The 22021-nt window shown below is 40.9% G+C and overlaps 1 protein-coding gene and 1 long non-coding RNA gene across 3 annotated transcripts in view; one reads left to right on the top strand and one right to left on the bottom strand.

The window, feature by feature from the left end:
• The window catches only part of uif (sushi, von Willebrand factor type A, EGF and pentraxin domain-containing protein uif), a 131726-nt gene that overhangs the window by 16970 nt on the left and 92735 nt on the right, over positions 1–22021 (bottom strand). Inside the window, exons 35-47 of the mRNA XM_050196738.3 lie at positions 21409–21573; positions 20931–21125; positions 17578–17853; positions 16603–16991; positions 15807–15980; positions 15295–15488; positions 14735–15111; positions 14026–14191; positions 12423–12674; positions 11344–11544; positions 7329–7573; positions 6249–6344; positions 5631–5843 (exon numbers count right to left, since the gene is read on the bottom strand). Of these exons, the coding sequence (XP_050052695.1) occupies positions 5631–5843; positions 6249–6344; positions 7329–7573; positions 11344–11544; positions 12423–12674; positions 14026–14191; positions 14735–15111; positions 15295–15488; positions 15807–15980; positions 16603–16991; positions 17578–17853; positions 20931–21125; positions 21409–21573 (2943 nt within the window). The remainder of the gene's footprint in view (positions 1–5630; positions 5844–6248; positions 6345–7328; positions 7574–11343; positions 11545–12422; positions 12675–14025; positions 14192–14734; positions 15112–15294; positions 15489–15806; positions 15981–16602; positions 16992–17577; positions 17854–20930; positions 21126–21408; positions 21574–22021) is intronic.
• Positions 232–21501, top strand: LOC126548521 (uncharacterized). Of its 2 annotated transcripts, none has more exons than XR_008609253.2 (5): positions 232–1289; positions 5781–5852; positions 17379–17428; positions 17648–17769; positions 21412–21501. It is a non-coding gene; the product is annotated as an uncharacterized lncRNA (long non-coding RNA). The 2 variants fall into 2 exon arrangements; XR_008609251.2 differs by having other exon boundaries at positions 17358–17428.

Genomic DNA, 22021 nt, shown 5'->3' with positions numbered 1-22021 from the left:
AACTGGGAAGTTCATAAAATCGAGAAAGAAATTTTTCGCTCCTTCTAAATCTAAAATTTTAACGTAGCGACACAAAAGCTACTGCGGCATTGTATTTTCTGCTAATCCAGCCATCTGTCGCATATACCATGAAATAACGAAAGCAGTCACCGCCACCCCTACTGAGGCAGTGTTGAGTCAGCTGTTCTGTGCATGTGCGCGGCGTGCAGCCTGGTAAAAATAAAGCTAGGGATGTGTGACCGTAAACCTGTACATATCCCACTCCTCGGTCTCTTCACAGGATAGATCCTGAACACTCAGAGTCGTGACCCAATTGTGGTCATGACTCATGCTCCTTTGACCACATGCTCTGGCTGTGCCCAGCCCTTAACGCCTCTCCACCCATCACGAAAGAACAATGGCAGGACTCTCTCAAGAGCAGCAATCTCAACATTCAACTCCAGGCTGTCCAGAGGGCCCACGACATTGCCGCGGGACTTGATCTCCCGGTTCCATCGTGGGCGGAGCCACCGACTTGATCTTCGGGAGCCTTCGGTTTGGCTCCCCGAGGTCTCAGTCCCTCAGGACTCAAATAAAGTTCTTGTCATGTCATGTCATGTGTGACCGTGGCGCCTAGATGTTTTAACGCGATAGCTTTAGAGCGCATGCTCGAAGAAGAACCCGTCTGTGTCAAAATTAGAAAGAAATCACCACTTTCTTTACTCATTTATTTCAGGAAAAACCTTGTTAAATCGAGTTTGGCCAAGTTTGTTTCGTTAATTCGGGTTAATGATAACATTGAACCCTATGGGTACCTGCCGGGGAATGGAAATTTCTTTATTAGATTGAGAACTTCGTAAAATCGGTTTCGTTTGATCAAGTTTTAACTGTATTAGGTTGCCCTGTAAAAGATAACCACCCTCCTGCTCACAGCATTATTGAGCTGAGGCTAGGCTTGCAAACAGCGAGAATGTAATAAGGAAGAAGTAGTGGCAAGGATGGCAGCTCCAGCTTGTGCACTCTTGCTATATTTCCACTTCCAGGGTGACGCCCACTATCATGTGTGGGTCAAACAAGATGTGTGGAGAAATGTACTTGCAGAATTTTGCATATTGCGTATTGATGTTCCTTTTTCAACGTTTATTTTTTATTTTTTTTTCTGGCAATGCAGGACTGCCATGATGCTGAAGACTTCCCTGACTAGGCTCCTAAAGTCACACAGTACTACGATGCAAAAGCAAAAGCAGTGCAGCCACTATAACTGGATCATGAAAATTTGATACAAAACCGTGCACGACCTTTGGACAGAGGTATTCAATATACACAGCTCTTTCACTTGTATCATTCAGCTATGCAAAAATCGGGGAGAATCGTGTTCTAACTGGAAAATGAAGACTGAGGTGTGAAATCTTGCTAACTGTGCATTTCCTTTTACGCTTTCTCAAAATTAGCAGGTGTTCAAGGACTACTGACACTTTTCTTTTTTCTTTTGCTGTCTCTTAATTTTTTGCTTTATTAAGTGCTGTTGACTCCATAATCACAGTATAAGGCCTGAATTTCTCAAGTATGGAGCAAATGGTTAATTTTGCCATTTAATGTGACCCATTCAATATATTCAAGTATAGCATCACTTCAGGTTTGACGACTCCTTGTGGCACAACTGAAGTATGAGGTGGTAATGCGGTATTACAAACAAACTTATGACATGTCATTTGACCTAGTGCAGTGGTCACAAGCCACATCATGACTGTATTATGCAAAGCTAGGCACGTAGTGCCACATTGGCCATTCTTTCCTTCTTAACTGGCTCACCATGGGATATGCCTGGTCTTTTGCTGTCACTTGTCTGGTAAGAGACCTTATTCTTTAGGAACACAAAGCGACCTTCTCACTCCCTCACCTATTATCCCATCAAGTGCTCAGCTTTTAGTAGTCATTATAACCTGTGACCACTGTATCTGATGCCCACATTAGCAGTTTGTGATACCACATGATCACTACCTTTGATTTTTGTGGTGTTACATGGAGGCTTGCTTCAAACCTAAAGCCATGCTACAACAAAATTTCAAAGTGGTCCCTTTAAAATACTGTATGACGTAATTCTTGTGCTTTCGAGAAACTGAGGCCTCGTACCATCACTAATCAGTCAACAGCTATCCAAGAAAAAAGAAACTAAAAACTTCATTTTTTTAAATATTGTCCGATTATGTTATTTAAAGCAGAACAACTATTCAGAAAATGAGAGTGCTATTTTAACAATGAAAAACAACAGGGGCCTCATAATACTTTTGTGAAATGCTTGTCCCTAGGGCATGGTTTGTTGCAGTTTTTATGGGTGTAGCAATCCTTCATGAATGTATCTAAATGCTACGAATGGCATTTCAAATTACTTTGTTTATACAAGGTTTTTTGTCAATATGCAATTTTACTTAAAACATGATGTAGTGCTCATAAATTAACGCGTTCTGAGGAGAATGAGTAACCTAATTTTGTTCTGCTTCTATTACAAACTTCCCATATTAGTTGCAGACACAATGTACAATGTAAATGGCAGTAATGTAGATGCAAGTGCGCAATAGAAAAATCACGACAGAACTCATCTCCCAATGACTGTTAACGGTAATGCAAATAGCATTTGAGCAATGTAGGGACATACCATATTTCTAAAGTGACCTTTATTTAACACATTCAGTGGTATTTCGGAGACTTTTGTTGCTTCAGCTATGTGCCACAAACGTTGATATTGTCCCACTTTGGTGTGGCATTTGCTCATGCATGCCACCATGCATGAGCATGGTGGCATGGCAACGACTACGACACCAATGCAGTGGCGATGCAATGACAAAGAAAGAATGATATCAAAGTGACAACAAAGGCAGTATAACAGCAATAGCATGATGACAATAAGATGTTGATTCGTAAATTATGAAGGTGGTATAACGACAACAGCGTAACAACAACATGAGGACAATGATGACAACCAGATTAAGAAGCTGGAACAATGCTGACCCGACCACGGCGTCTCGACGTTGACGGTATGACAATGCATGCATGATGGTGTGTGTCTTACTACAAAGCAATGACAACGATGGGGACATAATCACAATTGAATGATGACGGCATGATTACGATAGGATGACGAACATGGAATGATGTCAATGGATCGACAAAGGTAGTATGACAATGACAGGATGACGATGGTGAAACGGAAGCGTGACGATGATGGCATGACAACTTCTGTGTGACGACGATGTCCCATGATTACTGAATGATGAGAGTCAGATGATGTAATGACCGCGACTGCACCATGACAGTATGACAACAAATGCATGACAATGACTTTATGACAATGGTGATTGCATGACAATAGCAAGAGGACAGTGGGGTGTTGACGACTGTATGATGACAGTGGTGTAACAATGACTTTATCATGAAACCTGTATGATGGCATTGGTGTGACGACAATGGCATGATTCATGACGACATGACAAATGCAGTCTGACAATGGATGACAATGATGGCATGACGACGGCGGCACAATCACGATTGAATGATGACAGTATGATTATAATAGAATGACAAAGAAAGACTGACGTCGATGGAGCAACGAAGGTGATGAGGTGATGTTACTGGAGTGATGACAATGATAACATGACAGGGGAAGACGATGGCATAATTACGATGGCATGAAGAGGGACCAATGACAAAGATGAAATGACGATGATGCAAAAACCACGATGGCTTTATGACCACAAACGCGTACCTTCTTGCCCAAGCTATTAGACAACTTAGGCCACTGGGTGCAGCTAGAAGGCGTGACAACTACGACATGGTGAGAGTAAGATAACAAAGCCGGAATAACAATGGAATGACCATGACGGCGTTACAACCTGGAGCACATACCTAATGGCCCGTGCAAGTAGACAGCTTGAGCCACTGGGTCGGCATAAGAGAGAGAGAGTGTGTGTGTGTGTGTGTGTGTGTGTGTGTGTGTGTGTGTGTGTGTGTGCGCGTGCGTGCGTGCGTGCGTGCGTGCGTGCGTGCGTGTGTGTGTGTGTGTGTGTGTGTGTGTGTGTGTGTGTGTGTGTGTGTGTGTGTGTGTGTGTGTGGATAAATGGATGGATCAATCTATAGGAAGATTGACTGATTGATTTTTTGAGATATGCTCAAGACAGCTGAAGTAGGCAAAGAATGCTATTTGCATTAAAGATATAGCTGAAATTTTGTTTTTTCAACAGCTGTTATTAACAGCAGTACACCCAATGATTTGAATTTTGATATTAATTTAAATGTTCAAATTTGAAAGGTTATTAGGTTTTTTTTTCTATTTTTTCAGGTTTGTTTGGCTTGTTAACAACCTGCATAACTGTGGGAAAGATAATGTGCTTAATTTCTGTGATGTTCAAGAGTAAATGAGTAGCAGTTAGGACCTGAACAGGGAGAGTGTAAGAGTGGGGTTGAAGATTAATATGCAGAAGACAAGGATAATGATGAATAGCCGGGTAAGGGAACAAGAGCTCAGCATAGCTAGTCAGCCTCTAGAGTCTGTGAAGGAGTATGTTTACCTAGGTCAACTAATCACAGGGAACCCTGATCATGAGAAGGAAATTCATAGAAGAATAAAAATGGGTTGGATCGCATACGGCAGACATTGTCAGCTCCTCACTGGAAGCTTACCATCATCACTGAAAAAGAAGGTGTACAATCAGTGCATTTTACCAGTGCTGACATATGGGAAAGAGACTTGGAGACTGACAAAGAAGGTTGAGAACAAGTTAAGGACCGCGCAAAGAGCGATGGAACAGAGATTGCTAGGCATAACGTTAAGAGACAGAAAGAGAGCGGTTTGGAACAGAGAGCAAACGGGTATAGACGATATTCTGATTGACATCAAGAGAAAAAAATTGAGCTGGGCGGGTCATGTAATGCGCCGGTTAGATAACCGTTGAACCATTAGGCTTACAGAATGGATCCCAAGAGAAGGGAAATACAGTCGAGGACAGCAGAAGACTAGGTGGAACGATGAAATTAGGAAATTCGCGGGTGCTAGTTGGAATCGGTTGGCGCAGGACAGGGGTAATTAGAGATCGCAGGGAGAGGCCTTCGTCCTGCAGTGGACATAAAACAGTCTGATGATGATGATGATGAGTTAGTCATTTTGAAAGGTCATTTAAATAATAGAAGTAGAGGCAAAACTAAATTAAGTACACCATTGAATCCTATTAATTTTTCATTGGTCAGTGGCCTTGAAGTATAATTTATCAGCTTTGGAGTGTTGTAAAGGTGTGTCTTGAGACCTGTAGTGAAAGTAACAACCCACAGAGTCGTGCAGCCTGCCAGTACTGGTCATTCACTGAGGCAACTTGTTCAAGCTTCCTTTCAAGTAGCTCTACTGGGTATCCTGGTCACCTTTACTTTTAAACTGACATCTTAGCGCTATAAGAACAACATCTGTTTCATGATACAGTCATTGTTACACCACTGTCATCATTGAAGATCTATGATGACAACAAATGTGTGCACTGACATCCATCCTGCCTTTTCAGCAAAGTCTCAGAAAGAATCCTGACACTCACCTACTCTAAATGTACAATAACTTTTTTTTATCAGGTGGCTTTAAGAGTTTATAGGGCATTTAAAGAAGATCTCACGTGAGCAGGCAGGGAAGACAAGCTGGTCCCTGGGGTTGTCTGAAGGGCGCCAAAATCCTTCTGCACCGCAGACATAGAACTCTGGGATGCGTTGGGAGAACTCTTGGCCATCCTCACAACTGATGGTGCACATTTTGAAACGACTTCCAGGGCCCCAGTCAGAGCAATGGCGTTGGCCACCAAGTGGAGGTGCAGGCAAGGGGCAGAATTCACCTACAAGAGGTATTTCAGTTTTTTGTTTATTTATTTTTCTCACTATGACAGCTGTTGTGCACACCAAGTCAAGCATATTGAGGAGTGGATAACTGGGTGAGCCTGTAGAAATTTATGTTGGGCAGCTTGATTTATCATCTACTTTGAGCTGTTCTCAATATCATGTATGCTGCTATTGCAGCACAATTAAGAGACTGTAGTCATGCTATTTATGGTCCTTTATTTATATAACATTAATTTCACTACTTGGATATTTTGAGCTATATTCTCTATGTCCTTATGGTCTAAGGTCATATGGTGTTACTGTATCCTATTTGTGCATTTTAACACCTGGTAGTACTGTAAAAAAATGCTGTGGTTCAGAAGAGCCTAGCCAAGTAAAAGGAAATGTTTGGACAGCCTTACTGAGCACATGTATCCTGAAGTCACATTGGGCAGCATTCCCAGCCTCATCCAAAGCCACATATGACAAGTCATAGGTTCCTTTCATGAATGCTTGACCTGGAAGGAAAAAGGGGCTTGTTACAAGAAACAATGCGTTCTGTATCTTCAATCTGTTCTCTTCATTTTAAATGTATATTTAATGCCACACTAAGGAAGTTATTTGTCTAAATGCACAATTACATAGAAATGCTCTTTCTGAGAAATGCTTCATCGGTGTGGATAAAATTTATTGTGTCAAAAAAAGCAAGGCATTCTGGCATGTGTCGGAAGTAGAATTTTTGCCATTAAGCATTTAAGAAAGCCGTGAGACTTGAAATTATGAAAATTTTAACAGCACTGCATCTTTGTAACAGTTTCATTTATTCTATTAAACGCGGGCAGAATTGAAGCCATGAGCTGCACCACATGTCAAGCTGTGTTTCATGATCATAAGATTTGTCAAATATTTTGAGAGACTGATGTGTATTGTATTTTAAGACATAAGTTGTTTGTGTTTTTAATGCACTGATACACAGATGTTATTTTTTGGAGCACTGGTCTGTGTTCTTGTTGTCAAGCTAGTACTGTCAAGTTAAAGCTTTTGTTTTGAGAACACCCCAATTTTGCAATTTAGGAAAGGTAGAAACCAATTTTCTACTAAGGCTTACTTCTGCAAGTCACTAAAATCTAATAAAAAAATGAATGCAATGAGTTTTATTTCTATCAGTGAAGCAGGTTATTTTGATAGCAAAGCTAGGGGTCCAACTTCATTATGGGTAAGTTTCAGTGCAAACCTTTGTTTAGTTTTCGATATATTAAATCCACTTCTGTTAACTTGAACTTCAGATAAGACATATTTATAAAGGTATATCATGTTTGCCTTTAGGGGAGGCTACTATATTAAGATTGTTAAATGGAATCAGAGTAAGAATAACAGTGCAAGCTTCCAACTGCTGACTGCTGCACCACCTAGGGGACCAAATGAAAGCAATCAATGCACACTAAAAACTGCATAGAGTGAAGCACAAATTTTAATGTATGAATGAAGTTGAGAATACATACCTGTCCTAACGCCATTACGCTCATGTATGCGTATAGAACCATAGTCATCAGAGAACTGGGGCTCTTCCCACTGGAGCACCACAGAACTGTTAGGCGTGACCACCCACATGTCTGGAGGGCAGTAGATTGTCTTTGGTGGTGTCTTGTCTTGGTGCCGGACACGACACTCATCGCCTGTGAAGCCCACACCACACACTCGCTGCCCACACTTTCCTGGACCCTGTCTCTCTACTGTACCATCCACCCTGTGCAACATGAAGAAAGAATGAGTGAGCACACCTTTTTTAAAATATATGCATATGCATTACTGTCCCATAAGATTACAAGCATCCTAAAGGAAACACATCACAACACAGACAATTGGCAGGTTGTCATTTTCCTAACTCGGATTTCCAGTTGTTCTAATTTAAACCCCATAAACCAAAGCCAAAAGCAAGATGATGTAGTGTATGGTACATAGGCAAGACTGTAGCATTTAGTTTGAAGTTTGAAGTTTATTTCTTTTTTCCTTGCAGAAAGAGGAAACAAGAGCTAAAGGCCATACGGCCTGACAGGGGCTCTTGCTCCTAAGCGCGTTCGGCTTACATGATGATTCAATGTACGAAAAAAGCAAATATAACAAGAACGAGCAAGTAGCATAGCTGTACTTTAGTACAGCTATGTGCAACACTTACATTTGTTCATAACAAGCACTTTATGCACATAGTATGCTTGTCAGCTAGACTGTTGTTTCAGAGAAAGTTAACATAACATACAGCTGCACTCTAGATGTTAGTCTTCTTGCAATTCACAATAATGTTTACTGTGGGTGCTATAACTTTTTTTTTTTCTTTATACATGGATGACATTCACTGTACTAAAAGGAGAGAAAAAGGAAACAGGAAGTGCCACAGCCAGCAGACATGATGGTGACCGATGGAAGATTTGTCATGCTTATGTTTATAATGTTGCTATTTTTTTTAATATAAAAACTGCTTTGGCCACTTAAAATCACAGCTTAGTGTCAACTACTTTTATATCCTAAATACATATTGTTATATCTCATTCACTGCATACTTTCGTTGTTCTAATCTAGAAGCATTAAGATGGGGGTGCACACCAGTTGTCTGGAAGATTGCATGTCATGTAGAATGTGTACAGTTCTCTTGGCACACAAGTGAATGACAGGTCTAGTTAACAAGCACATGGTGTATGAGATATGGCTGTTCGTCTCTCCTCAATGTTTATTTGCAGTGATTTTTTTTCCCCACTGCACAACATTTATTCAAATCTAAGCACCCAGTTATTTTCATAGCCATGATGACAAAAATGTGTGTGCATGTCTGTGTTTGTGGTAGGGACAGTGCTGCCTGTTTTAAAGAAATTTCTCTAGATCTAGTGATTGTAAGCATTGTTTAATGAAGTTTTTCCAAATCTAGGGAAATTGTGCACTATGACATTGAAGTGATGAAACTGCTGATGTGACAGCATGTTTTGATTTCAGTCACCGCAAATTACTTTCGTATTATCGTGCAAACTATGACTTGATTGTACTGCAGCACAATGAACATATCTCGCCAAGTAAATGATGGGGTGTGGATGCTCAGGGTTCTTTAACGAAGTACTGCTGCTGAGATTTTGTCATTCGTATGTCTAGCTAGGCTGTCCATGTCTGTGCACTCAGAATGAGATATTTATCTGCAACCAGTGAAACAAATGTGTGATAGAACACCAAACAAAGCAGCACAGGCAAATCTAGGCGTAAGCAGACATATATGCCTAGCACTGAGCACTGAATTGTGGTTGTGGTGCTAAAAAGCAGATGTGGTGAACATATACTAAAATTTGCCGGGGACCGTCCATAGGCAGAGCAACCTTGGACAGCGTTCCAGTGGTTGTGTGTTTGGGCAAGCTTCGCTTCAAAGGAATGATAAACATTTGCCTCGAATTCTTCGTGCTTCACGGCAAATTATGTGTAAGTGTGGTGGTGCTATGTCAGTACACAGCATTCAAAAAAAATTTATTCACGTGATCTACATTGGTGTCCTGAAGTGGCGCACTGTTTTGACGCTGTCACATTCTGTAAGGGACGTTCAGCATTAATCTTTTTTAGATTTCAAATGAAGCTTCATGTAATCTTGGCACTATGGTCTAAGCAAAGAACAACTTCGGACAACAAGAAAGTACAAATGTGCTGGCATCTTTCTTTGTGAGTATGGCTTCAAGCAGCACCCAAACTTGCACTGCAACATCATTTCAACTTGGGTCCAGTGACTTCATTATTTGAATATTTTTGTACACATTTAGACATAAATTTAATATATAAATTGCTTGCTGTGTCTATTTGATACCACAAACAAAAAAGTAATTGTTACAGAAATTTTACAAGACTTCTGTTAATTCGATACAGTTAATTCAATCTTTCGGTTAATTCGATCCGGACCGAAGGTCCCGGCCGGCGCTCATACATTTCTATATGGGTCCAAACTTCCGTTATTTCGATCTCAAAATTGGCCGTCGCGGGGAATTCGACCTTGACTTGTCAGCTTCGCCGCAGTACAGCCGTGTTAAGCGTATGAAGAATAGAAAGGGGCCACTGTCACGGGACATAGTACACGTTTCCGGTCACAGGACGAGCACCTAGACGCCTAATAAGCATGCTGACAGCCACTCAGAGCTATTTCTGACGTATCTGTGGTGATTTCAGCCCTCGTTTCGCATGTGTGTTTCGTGTAGAAGACCATTAACGGGGCCTAGAACGTGTTCTATACGCTCCGTGCACCGGAAAGCTTAAAAAAACCATCTGTGTTTTGGTGAAGCAAGTAAAAAAAAAAAAAAGCGGTAAAATGAAATAAAAAAAAAGTTGAGGGGATGTATGAAGCCAAAAAAAAAAGAGCGGGGGTCTTTCTAAAACTCTGAAAGCCTTTCAGTAAACTTATTAGGCATCTCGGTGCTCGTACTGTGACCGTAGACGGTGCATGTGCGTGTGCAAATTAAGGAACACGTGCTATGCCCCTAACAGTGGCCCCTTTCCCCGCTTGGTATGTTTCACCGCATAACAAGTGTGCTGTGGCAAAGCTAACTTTAAAGGCAAATACTGCCAAGTGAATTAACTGTGTGTTTCAGCGTTCCCCCCCTCCCCCCCTCCCTGGCTTTTTGCTCAATTCGACCCGCCGGATAATTCAACCAATTTCGTCGGTCCCGTCAGAATAGAATTAGCGTAAGTCAACGGTATTACCAAAATTAAGAACTACATTGTGCAAACATCTAGGGAAGTCTAGAGATTTTTAATCCAAGTTAGGAAAAAACTGGCGTCGCATTTTGGCAGCACTGGGTAGGGGAAGGATGGAGGAGGCGAGGATGGAGTGCTTACATTTGAGGCAAATGAAACTATATTACAAATCACAACCAGGAAATACAATTTTCTTATGGATAACGCCTAAAATAAAGAGGCCAAATTTATTTCAAGTGAAAGGAAGAAAGTATATGTCTGCTAAGTAAATTACAGCACACCTTTGGAGCATTCATATATAATTATTCACTTCCACTGTCATTTGACACGGAGTCCTTTGTGCTGCTGCCCGAGCTGCTGCACCTGCTTCCACAGCAAATCACCCTTTTGTTCCATTGAGCCTTTTTGTAAAACTGCACTTTTTTAAAGACTTCACCATGAGATAAATTTGAACACAGACAGCCCATATTCAAGAACAAAGGGGATGATGACAATTATGCACTTTTTCTTTTTTTGCAGACTAATCACTTCTGAGAAATGATCAAAGGGTAACCCCCACTGTAGGTCAGGTCAGTGGGGGTTACTCTTAAGAAAATATGATATAAATCTGTTATAGAATGAAGCATACGCAGAGAAGTAGTTCTTTGGAACTTGTTAATACCTATACATATATTGACTTTACTTTATAGTGGTGTGCTGAGTGCCATTTACTTATATATATATTCAACATTAGGAATGCTCTGCCATTAGCCAGCTAATCATGTTGTGAAGGCCACAAAAGAGCAATGCAGCTGTACCACTAACCTGTCATAGCCAGTCCACCTGAGAAGCAGTCCATCAAATAGAACTGGAGCATTTTTGCAGCTTCGGAATTGGTGGGGTATTTCAGATGTGAAATCCAGTGGTCGATCCCAAATGTTGACTCTGCTGATGCGACCGTGGAAGCCACTGTTTGCAGTGGCCTTGTTTTCCTCATTTAGTGGTGCACCCAGGCTGACCCAGCCACTGAATAGAACATGAAAAGGAGTGTGAAGCTGAATTTAGGAATGGTGACACATTGCACACAGACACCTGTGAACAGCTAGTAATTTTATGACAGCATATTGTGTAGCTCATGGCTGGCTTTTTGATGCTTTCTTTTATTGGTTCCAGCTAAACTTAGTACTGTGAATATGTGCTATATCGTATTTAGCTCTTCACTTGGCTCCTCCACACCCTTGCACTTTCTGAGAGGTTGTCAAACTTAATAAATATGTTTAAACAAATAATTTTAGCTTAGCTGATTAACTTTCAGTTAAATCTGTTAACATTAGATTACTCTAGCACAGTGATAAAGAAGTGCATATTCATTACAAACATTTAATATAATGCAAAATTTGAATTTATAGTTATTTTTATTATGTTTGTAATTGAATGTGTTTGTAACATTTTGTATTAGTTATGATAATTGTTTTTTTATTAAATGGAAACTGCTACATCTGCTGCTACAGTGAGGCAAAGACCTTAGTCAGGAGGATTATGTCCTCCTTCTGTCTTGCCTTGCAAGAAAACCTTGTAATTGCTCAAATGAAATTAGGTATATCACTAAACGTGTGGTTTGTAACACATGCACATGGCTGAACTTCACAGCACAAATAAATTTACTGCTTATCTAAAGTCCACAATTTTATCACTGTTCCCTCTTCTTCAAAACTTTATATATAGAAAGTTATGTGGATTTGTTTACTGTTTTTCTCTATATGTACCTGACGTACCTGAACGAAAAACATCAAGAGAAAAAAGACGGCAGTGGAGGGAGGGAAGCCACAAATAGTTTTAAAGGAATGTTTCAACCAGTATGTGGCATTTTTCAAGAAGCATAGCCTCTGCTAAGCACTACGTACAAGTCTGGTAGTTGTTCTTGATGTATGTAGCCAGTGACCATTCCAGCCACAGCTGTGTCAGTGATGAGTGTCAAGGTGCCATGGTTGCCATCCCAAATGATGACGATGTGATGCCACTGACCATCATTCACAGGGACATTGTCTAAGTAAGGAATGTAGATGTCTGATGTCAGGTCAGGAAACAGTGACACCATGACACCTGTGTCGTCAGCCATGACAAGCTTGCGCTTTCCAATAGGCAGGTAAGGAGACCTGAGAAATAAGGAAATGGAAATGTAGACAGGGCAACTGTATAACACATTATTTTCTAAAAGGGACACTAGGGAGAAGTGAAGTCAGATTAGACTGACAAAGCATTCTTGCAAAGCTCTACGTTCATTAATTTTGTGATGAGAGCTTGGTTACTAACAGACAAATTGAAGGCCGAACTTCCATTCTTCGAACTTCACACCAAAATCCGAGTGCCGATACGCCAATATGACGGCACAAATTTCATATCTGTTCATATTTTGACCATTTTGGCACAGTAAGAGCTTTAAAGACTTCCCAAGTTCTGTCTTTGACTCCTTTAGAATACAATGTAGTCAATGTTTATAGATAAAAAATTAACTAGGCCTGAGCAGATACCGTCAAAATCCATGACATCATGGGGATCTGGTGCGGGAACTTGATGGCGTTGTCGCTACTGTCTTTTGTTTTTGCACCTTTTATGGCTTATCGAGCCTGCTCTCACAGCAAGGGTAGCTTTTTAGGTATTGTGTAAGCGTAATTTAGTAATACAGCTCAACATTTTTTTTTTTTAGTGTCACTTTAAGGCCATTTCAAAAATCAAAGCTAGCAATCTTCTTGTAGCTTTGACTGGTCCCAAGTAATTTGTGAAAGCTGTCACAGAAGTCTTCTTGCATGGTGATCTTACATATGTGATTAAAAAGTTCACAAGAAATCTGCAAGGTGGAAAGAGCTTTACAATGGGAAAATTTTTTATCAACCTAGTTGCGGCAGAATGGGTTGGGTTAAAGTTTGGTTGCTCGATAAGCAAGCTCAGTTTTTTTGTGGGGGGAGGCAGGATTTTCTTGATTAACGGCATTACAAAGGTCAAGACTAAGCAGAGGGAATGCATTTCATGTCCTATGTTCCCTGTGCTTTGTCTTGGTCAATGTGGTGCAGTGCTAACAATGGATTGTTACTATCTCACTCAATTTGATATTCTTCATGATTTTATTTGCATGCTTGAATACTGTCTAACCATTGTGCTCATGCCATCTGTCTTATACTGTGTCTGCTTAAAGGCCATTCAGTGAGTGACTGGAATTGCTCATAGGCTGCATAGTGAGTATTCTATAGCATGGGCAAAAGTCATAGAAAATAAGAGCTCTTCTTCACTTGTGTACTGGCAGTATTATTCAAGGTTGACCACTTAGCCTTGAAGCAATAGCAGCTTCAAGCAGAATGGTGTTTAAATTTTGGCACTGGGCTACTTGATAGCTTGATAGCTGCCATAAAAGCACTTTCATAGTCAGTCCCCTTAGTTGACGGTACATTTGCACTTAAAGCACAAAAGGAAAGCATAAAACAGATACTGGATGCCAAATTTTGAACTCACTCCACACTGTAAAGAGTTAGAAAGGTTCCAATAGAGCTTGGTGTGTTGTACTGGATCCACATGGCAATGGTCAAGCTTTTGGAGCCCAGTTCAAAGGGTGTTGCCAAGGCAGCACTCGAGGATCGGCTTTCATCATTGATGTACAGGTCATAGTCAATGTTGATGGCTGCAAGACAAGATGCATTTAACATCTAGCTAATTATATCTATATGTCAGTGTTTAAAGAAAAAGAAATTACTGTTTTGTGCTATCATAAGCACTCAATTTCTTTAGTAGTCTAATGTGCACAAGACCTTGTTGAACGCATTTTACCCACTGTTTACAGGCTGGCATGTATAAATGTAACAATATATGAATGAGACAGAAGTTCAAAGGCAGATGGAAACTTGAAATCATTAGGAGTAGTCAACTACTCCTAATGTAGACTACTCCTCATCATGACGATATATGAGTGGCTGTAATGCTTGGCCAAAAGTATGAAGGTAACAAATATTTGCATCACCAGTAACTTAACATTAAACTCTGTTGCACTTTGAAAAAAACTTACATGCACTTCAGAACTTTTTTTTCATAACCTCTACCCCACTAGATCATAAAAGTGCACTGACATGTAATAGATATTGTAGAGCTGTGGTTCTGCTGCACACACTAAAAACTGCAATGCAACTACAGATAGTGCATACGAGTTAAAAGAACGAATTGTGCTCACGTTTGCGGCAGTCTTCTCCAGTTAAATTGAAGGGGCACTTGCAGTAGAAGCCACTAGTAAGGTCAATGCATGTGGCACTTGGAGGACACGAGGATGGTGTGCAGTCCTGCACATCGGACTCGCAGTGTGGCCCTGTGAAGCCTTGTGCACAGGTGCATTGAAATGTGCCAGCTACTTCATTGCATGTGGCACCATTGCGGCACACGTCAGAACAGGCCTTGTGCTCATACTGGCAACCATCACCACTGTAACCTTGTGGGCATGTGCAGTTGAGGCCACTACCGTAGTCGCGACAAGTTCCCCCATGAGTGCATGGGTTCCCAATGCATCGTTGCGGGGATGTCTGACAGCGCTTGCCATCTGTGCCTGATGGGCAGCTGTAACAATATACAAAAAGAAAAAAAAATATCAGGTTGCTATGTGTTTTCCACAGCTGACAGAAATGGGCTTAACTGCTTCTGTTTCTATGAGCAAGCATATTTCAAAACTAATAAACCCCCTTGTTTAACAAATTAGTGGACAGGCATTCCGTAATCTATCAATAAAAAGATCATGCTTACACACAGAAGTAGTCTTCAAACAAGTCTATACAGTGTGCGTCATTCAAGCATGGATCCGACGCACAGCCTCCTACATCAATTTCACAGTGTTCGCCAGTCCAGCCAGGTGGACAGAAGCATTTGAAGCCGTTGATTGCATCTGTGCACTTTCCATCATTCAGACATGGGTTGGATTCACATTCATTGATGTTGACCTACAAGGTATAGCATTTGTAAGGTCTTTTAAGATAATGAAAAAAGGATGAAGCAGTAAAAATGCAATAAAAATGTGAATATTGTTTTCTTTAATATTAGTCTTAGTATGGCACTACTAAATTCTTTATAAATTAGCCTTATACAGTTATTAAGATAGAAATGTTTTGGTGGCACTGTGAGATAGATTATTTATAAATAAAATGTCAAGAATATCTGGCTTGCATGTTACATGCTTTAAATTTCAATTCTTAAGAATGTTTTCTGTGTGTGTACATTATCAACACACTGAAATATGTGAAGTCAAATTGCTTGTATACCTCACACAGTTCTCCTGTGTAGCCTGGGTTGCAGATGCATTTATAAGCATTGTCACTGTCCACACATCGCTCAGTTCCTGTTGGATAACAGGGGCTACTGATGCATTCATCCACTTCTGCTTCACACTGAAGGCCAACATAACCTGGCCTACACTGACAGATGAAACCTTCAATCTGAAAAGAAAATACCAGTTTATTTTTTACACCAAATAATGCTGTCATGTAACGCACAGAATTAAATGCTGTAGCACTGTGATACAAGTGCATAAAATTACATTTTTACATTAATGCCAAGATTCTTTTTTTCCATCTAAAGGAGGTGCAAGACATGAGCAGAAGTATTTTACTTTTTTATAATAAAAATTTTATTGAAATATATGTGTAAAAATAAAGGTTTATGTCCATATCATGGATACTGTAACTCGAACATCACAAATAGTGGGATGGAACATAGTTAATATAACTGTTTAAACATGCAGGATTACTTTAGATATCAGAATTTTTCTGAGTAAACTACAGTGCAAGCAATGACTTTTGGCAAGGATTCAACAGAATTTTGTCTGGTCATTACTAGCAACAAAACTCAGCACTGTCACTGAACAGTGTGCAAAATGGATGGATGTTTCGAGATCTGATCCCTTGTTCAGGCTGCCTTGTATATTGCTGACTTTGGTAAGGGAGCTATTTATTTGCTAATAGTGTATGGCTTAGCGTCCGAGTTGAAATCTTGCAATAATTGATAGAATTTTTTCGTGTGTGTGAATTTCAAGGCTCTTGTCGTAAATGTAAAGCTCACCTGGTCAAAGCAAGTGCCACCATTCTGGCAGGGTGAAGACTCGCAATCATCGATGGTATGCTGGCATCTGGATCCAGTGTAGCCCGTGTCACACTGGCAACGGAACTCATTGATACCATCAATGCAGACACCATTGTTGACACATGGGTTGGAGCGGCAGTCATCAATGTTGCGTTCGCAAGTCTGGCCTTCCCAGCCAGGATGACATATGCACTCGCTGTAGAAGAGGCGGTCAATGCATGTGCCATGCACACAAGGGTCAACATTGCACAGTTCCACTTTCTGGTGGCATCGCTTCCCTGTGAAGCCAGCAGGGCAGTCACAAACAAAATCGTTGACCAGGTCTGTGCAGTTGGCTCCCAGGAGGCAAGGATTCTCTGCACAGTCATCTGGAAAGGAAATTGAGCAATACTTTATGTTGTGAGTTACACATCTGAGGGTTTCATTCCCCTTCACAGCTGTTCAGCAATGCTGTTTGTCTATTTTTTGGGAGTACAACATGGTATTACCAGAACTAATTACTTTTGTCTCTTCGCATCTTTCATGTACGATACAACTACATTTATGAGTCTGGTGTAAGGTTGTAAAACATGCATGAAGGTACTGTCTGTGTCAAAAGTTTGGCCGGTATATTTGTAACCATAATTGTGTCATGGCTGTGTACAGCTACCTCTATGACATCTTTTGCTCACAAGTTACAGAGATATAAAGGCATAGTTCTCTCACTTTAGAGCTTTGTGCCTTATGTAATACAGAGGCACCATGGCACAACCCAGGGGCCGCTCTGACCATGCCTGCAGTGACCTTCAATCTTCTAGCACAGATGGTAAGAACCACCATGAAAGCACATTGTAAACATAATAAATAGACACCATCCATGAAATGGATTGGTATAAATACTACTCAGTTTATCCATCACTGTTAGCCAGAGTTATTAGGTGTAGAAGTGCATGAAAGGCTCACTATGGCACTTACCAATGTTGATCTGGCAGGTGGGGCCACTCCATCCAAGCGGACACTGGCACTTGTAACGTCCTTGTTGCAGGGGCACACAGAGACCTCCATTGGCACAAGGACTGTCACCAACTGTACAGGGATTGACAGTGATATTGCACGTGGGGCCCTCATAGCCTGAGCGGCAAAGGCAGTTTACAGTCCCCTGGCCTGGTAGGTCTTGGCACATTGCACGTTCTGGGCATGTGCTGTTCAAGCAGTCACTTTGCTCCTCCTGACACTGCAAGCCACTGTAACCTGCGTGTTGTTTTCAAGAGCATAATTAACAGTGATGCCACTTCCTCGTTTGCAATTTTTCTCGGCCATAAATACATTGGAGGACCCTTGTCTATGAATATTATAAATGGAAAGTCAAGCCAGGGACCAGGAGCATTATTACCAACATGGGTGCTGCAACTAAACTATGGCCATGAGTAGTACTGATGTAAAAAGAGAAATTTGAGGAAGCTTGCGTTATTTCATTCTACAGCAAAGTTGTTATTGCACCTAGACGCAGTGGGGAATGTCCACTTCAAATGGCAAAGAAATTTCCTAAGAAAATCATTGGAACTAGCACAATGAAATTTGGAAGGGATGTTGGGTATGTCAAGGGGTTATGTATAAGCAAAGTTAGAAGTGTGTGAGGTAATTAGGTGCATTTATGAAAATTTCCAAAGCTATGTGCCCTTTTGGAACTCTTGACAGCGTGTCACTTGAAGACTACCTGGCATATCGAACTTGGTTGAAAGTATGTCTTGGCAGGAACATGCTGGAAAATTTTCAAGTTACAGTTATATTGGAGGCACTATAGGGGACTTTCAAACTGCCATTGGAGCCTTTAAAATGCTCCTTCAAGTGGCGAAATAAATTTCAGAATTTTCGGCAAACGGCTAAACATCTCTGCTTGAAACTTTGCACACATATACAGGAGGCCCCCTGCACTTAGAGTCTAGCCGCAGAAAATACCTAAGTTCACAGGTGTTATTTATTGTATGCAGTCATGCAATTACCACTGCCAGTGCTAGTGCAGCAGCTGTGGCTCGCCACGGCGAAATGCACTGGTGAGGAGTGTGCACAAGGGCAGCAAGAAAGTTTAACCAGAATCAGAAAGGCACCTTTGCTAAGAAAACATTATGAGGCTATAACAAGGAGCCAGTTGGATGCCATGGCTTTTTTGTCTTGAATTGTACTGAGCTAGAACTTGGGTAGCAATTTTTCAAGTGTGCACAAATTGTGCAAGGGTTTCCCACCTTATTTTTGTATGCTGCTGTTTCAGGGCAACACTGGTTCATTAAACACTGTTTATACAAGTCAGGCACTGTGTTGCACACTTGGTTTTAGACTAGCTTCTATAGTTGCAATTCTTCAGTGCAAGAGATAGCAAGAAATTAAATAAGCTACAATCTGGAACAAAAAGTTGTTGGCCTATTCCATATACGGAGATGGGGGGGCATTCATAAAACACTATTTAAATGGTATCAGTGCACAGATTTTATTCTATGTCTTCTAGTGGCTCACGACTCCCACACATCTGTGCATCAAGGCACTTGTTACACTTGTTGACTTATGCAATCATAGAAAGCTATGTTTATTGATGTCATTACTATGTGGCACAGACACTGAAGACCTTGCTGGTGAGACTGGTATCTCAGTCATTGGTTTCTTCACAGAACTTTCAACATTCTGTCTGCACAGTTAATACACAATTATGTGGACACCAAACATGTCTGCGTGAGCATACCATTTGCTCTTGCCTCTAAGATACCTGCACAGTTGACAACGCGTGCAGAGACTGCACTATGCATGCTTTATACCTCACACAAATTGCCAAGTGCTGAACTTGGATAATATCTCAGTGGTTAGCATCTAAGGAAGGACTGACTGTTGGGCTAGTTGGTCTATCATGTTGACTGGAAAGCTTAATAATACAATTTATTAGTGCAAGAACTTGAATTAAAGACGACAAGGGAACAACACATACATTTCCTTGTCGTCTCCCGTTCAAGTTTTCATGCTAATAAGTTGTATCATAGATTACCAACTAGCCCAATCTCTCATACTGGAAAACTTATTGCAAAATATATTTTGACTCAGACAAATGGAACTGCCGAGGACAAACAAACATGGACGAAATCATTTTTTCTCATCTGTTCCCTGTGTCTGTGTCCAAATATGTTGCTCTGAGTTTTCCAGTTAGGATGCAACTACACCTGGTCACAGTGGCACTGGTGTGCAAAGCTTTATTTTTCTTCACCATATTGTGAATGCTTTGCTTGAGTTAGGTTTTATTGAATTTCCTTTGGATTTTACTGACTTCATATTCTCATCGGATTTACAGTGGTTTTTCTGGATTGTAGATTCCCCCTCTGGAAGCACACACATTGGGGCAAAGTAGCATTCTATGCCTAAAATGTAAAGATATATCGTATTTTAATTTCATGAGTTGCATTACTCGTCTAGCATAGTGATGAGTCACAAGTGATACAGTAACCCTTACAAGCTTGATGCTGAACTGATTTGCATGCTATAGATGTGCTAGGCTACGCCAACCTCAACAAAGTGGCAGCTTCTGCCTTTTGAGGAAGTCTTTGTCAAAGTCAGGTAAAATGCTTTTTCCAGATTTCCTGCATTGTGCTGTAATGCACTAGTGGGATTTGTGTCTGTACCTCCTTTGTTTTCCTGCATATTCTATTGCAACAAAAAGTGCTGTCACGACAATAATCACAAAGCACCAATATGAATTGGGTACTATCCACTAAAATCATAAAAGCTGCGTGATGCGCTTACATAAAGGCACAAAGTGCTTGAATGCAGGCACAAAGTGCTTACATTCAGCATCTTGCAAGTATTGTAGAACCTTGTTGATGCATTCAGAAAAAAAAAAGGAAATTTGAGGAACCATGTATTATCTGAATTATATTTCAAAATGGGGAATTTTCAGTGCTCACAGTCACAGTCATGGAAACCTATAAAGTTGTATGAATTAAGTCACATTAACACAATTATACTACAGATAGCATGTCATTAAGATGCCTACGTATTGCGCATGGTATTGTGAAAATGAGGCGCATCTGTGCATACTGCATAAGTTTAGGGAGTCAGTTGTCACATTCATTCCATTTCTACATCATATTTGTAATGTGCTCTTGGGGCCATCAGTGGTTTAGGGTCCATGGGTGGCCAAGGGCACGTTCAAACAGAACACTGAGCCCAGACAGGAACTGCCTCTATTTCAGACATACAATGCACAGAATGTAAACTGTGTTGTCGGCTCTCACTCCTGTCAGTACTAATCACACAAGCATTCATTAATACATACAGGCAGTGATACTTACCTTGAGGACACTTGCATCTGTATCCCTGTGGCTGGTCAATACACGTGCCCCCATTGTAGCAAGGCATGCTGTTACACTCATTCATGTCAGTCTCACAGAACTGTCCTGTGAAGCCTGCTGGACAGTAGCAGACAGCGTCGTGGTTCTGAGCGACACACAAGCCACCATTCTGACAGATGCTTGGGTTGCAGTGCACTGAACAGAAAAAAGAAAAGAAAGGGGAGCGCATGCTTAATTCCCAACCATGCTCTAACAATGGCAATAATATGCAATCCTTCACAAATGCTTCAAGCCTTCCGAGAGCTTCCAATGGGCCAAAAGAACTATTTTAAATGAAATGCCATTTGCAAGAATAATGCCCTAATTGAAGAAAATGAATACAGCTATGCATGCAATATACACTGCTATTCTGGAGTCTTTTGAGCTGCTACTGAATTGAAAAGGAAGAGAAGTTGTAATAGTAAACATGCTCACACACCAGGTGAGCAGGCCTCTGGACTAAGTGCCCCTGGCCTGGCCGTCTTCTGGTTGGGGGCACACTTGACACAACTGGTCTGACCATCCTGGGGCTGGTAGAAGTTGATGGGGCATGGTGAGCAGGGCTCCAGACCAGTCTCGGAATATGTGCCTGGAGGGCAGCGTGCTGCAGGAAGAGGATGAGCCAAGTTGTGAAGTGGCACCAAGTAAGAGAGATGAATAGCTAAGTAGCTTGCATATGGTTGGGGACTATGAAATTACTGAGAAGCTTTTTTGAATTACTGTGATGTTAGCTAGATTATGGTGGTTACAAACTTATAATTTTTTCTACATCTGCACAACAATTCTAGTGACCAACTGTCATGTTACAGGTTATTTGTAGCAGTATCTTGAATTGAGCTAGTTGGTCACATTGCATAAAGCATTTAATGGCAGGTGCTATAAGATGGGAACAGGGCACATGCAACAACATGGGCACAATTAAATGCTTTTGCAAGTTTGTGTTTTATAGCACAGCTTCCTGAAAATTTTTTTTTTTCATCAGTTTGTGAGCATCAGTCCAGGTGATAGTTTGCTGCACGTCACTGGCTGTACCCACTATTTGAGTCAAACAG

This window comes from Dermacentor andersoni, chromosome 1 (assembly GCF_023375885.2).
Source record: "Dermacentor andersoni chromosome 1, qqDerAnde1_hic_scaffold, whole genome shotgun sequence".
Taxonomy (NCBI): Eukaryota; Metazoa; Arthropoda; class Arachnida; order Ixodida; family Ixodidae; genus Dermacentor; species Dermacentor andersoni.
This window is presented reverse-complemented; position numbering and strand designations above follow the sequence as displayed.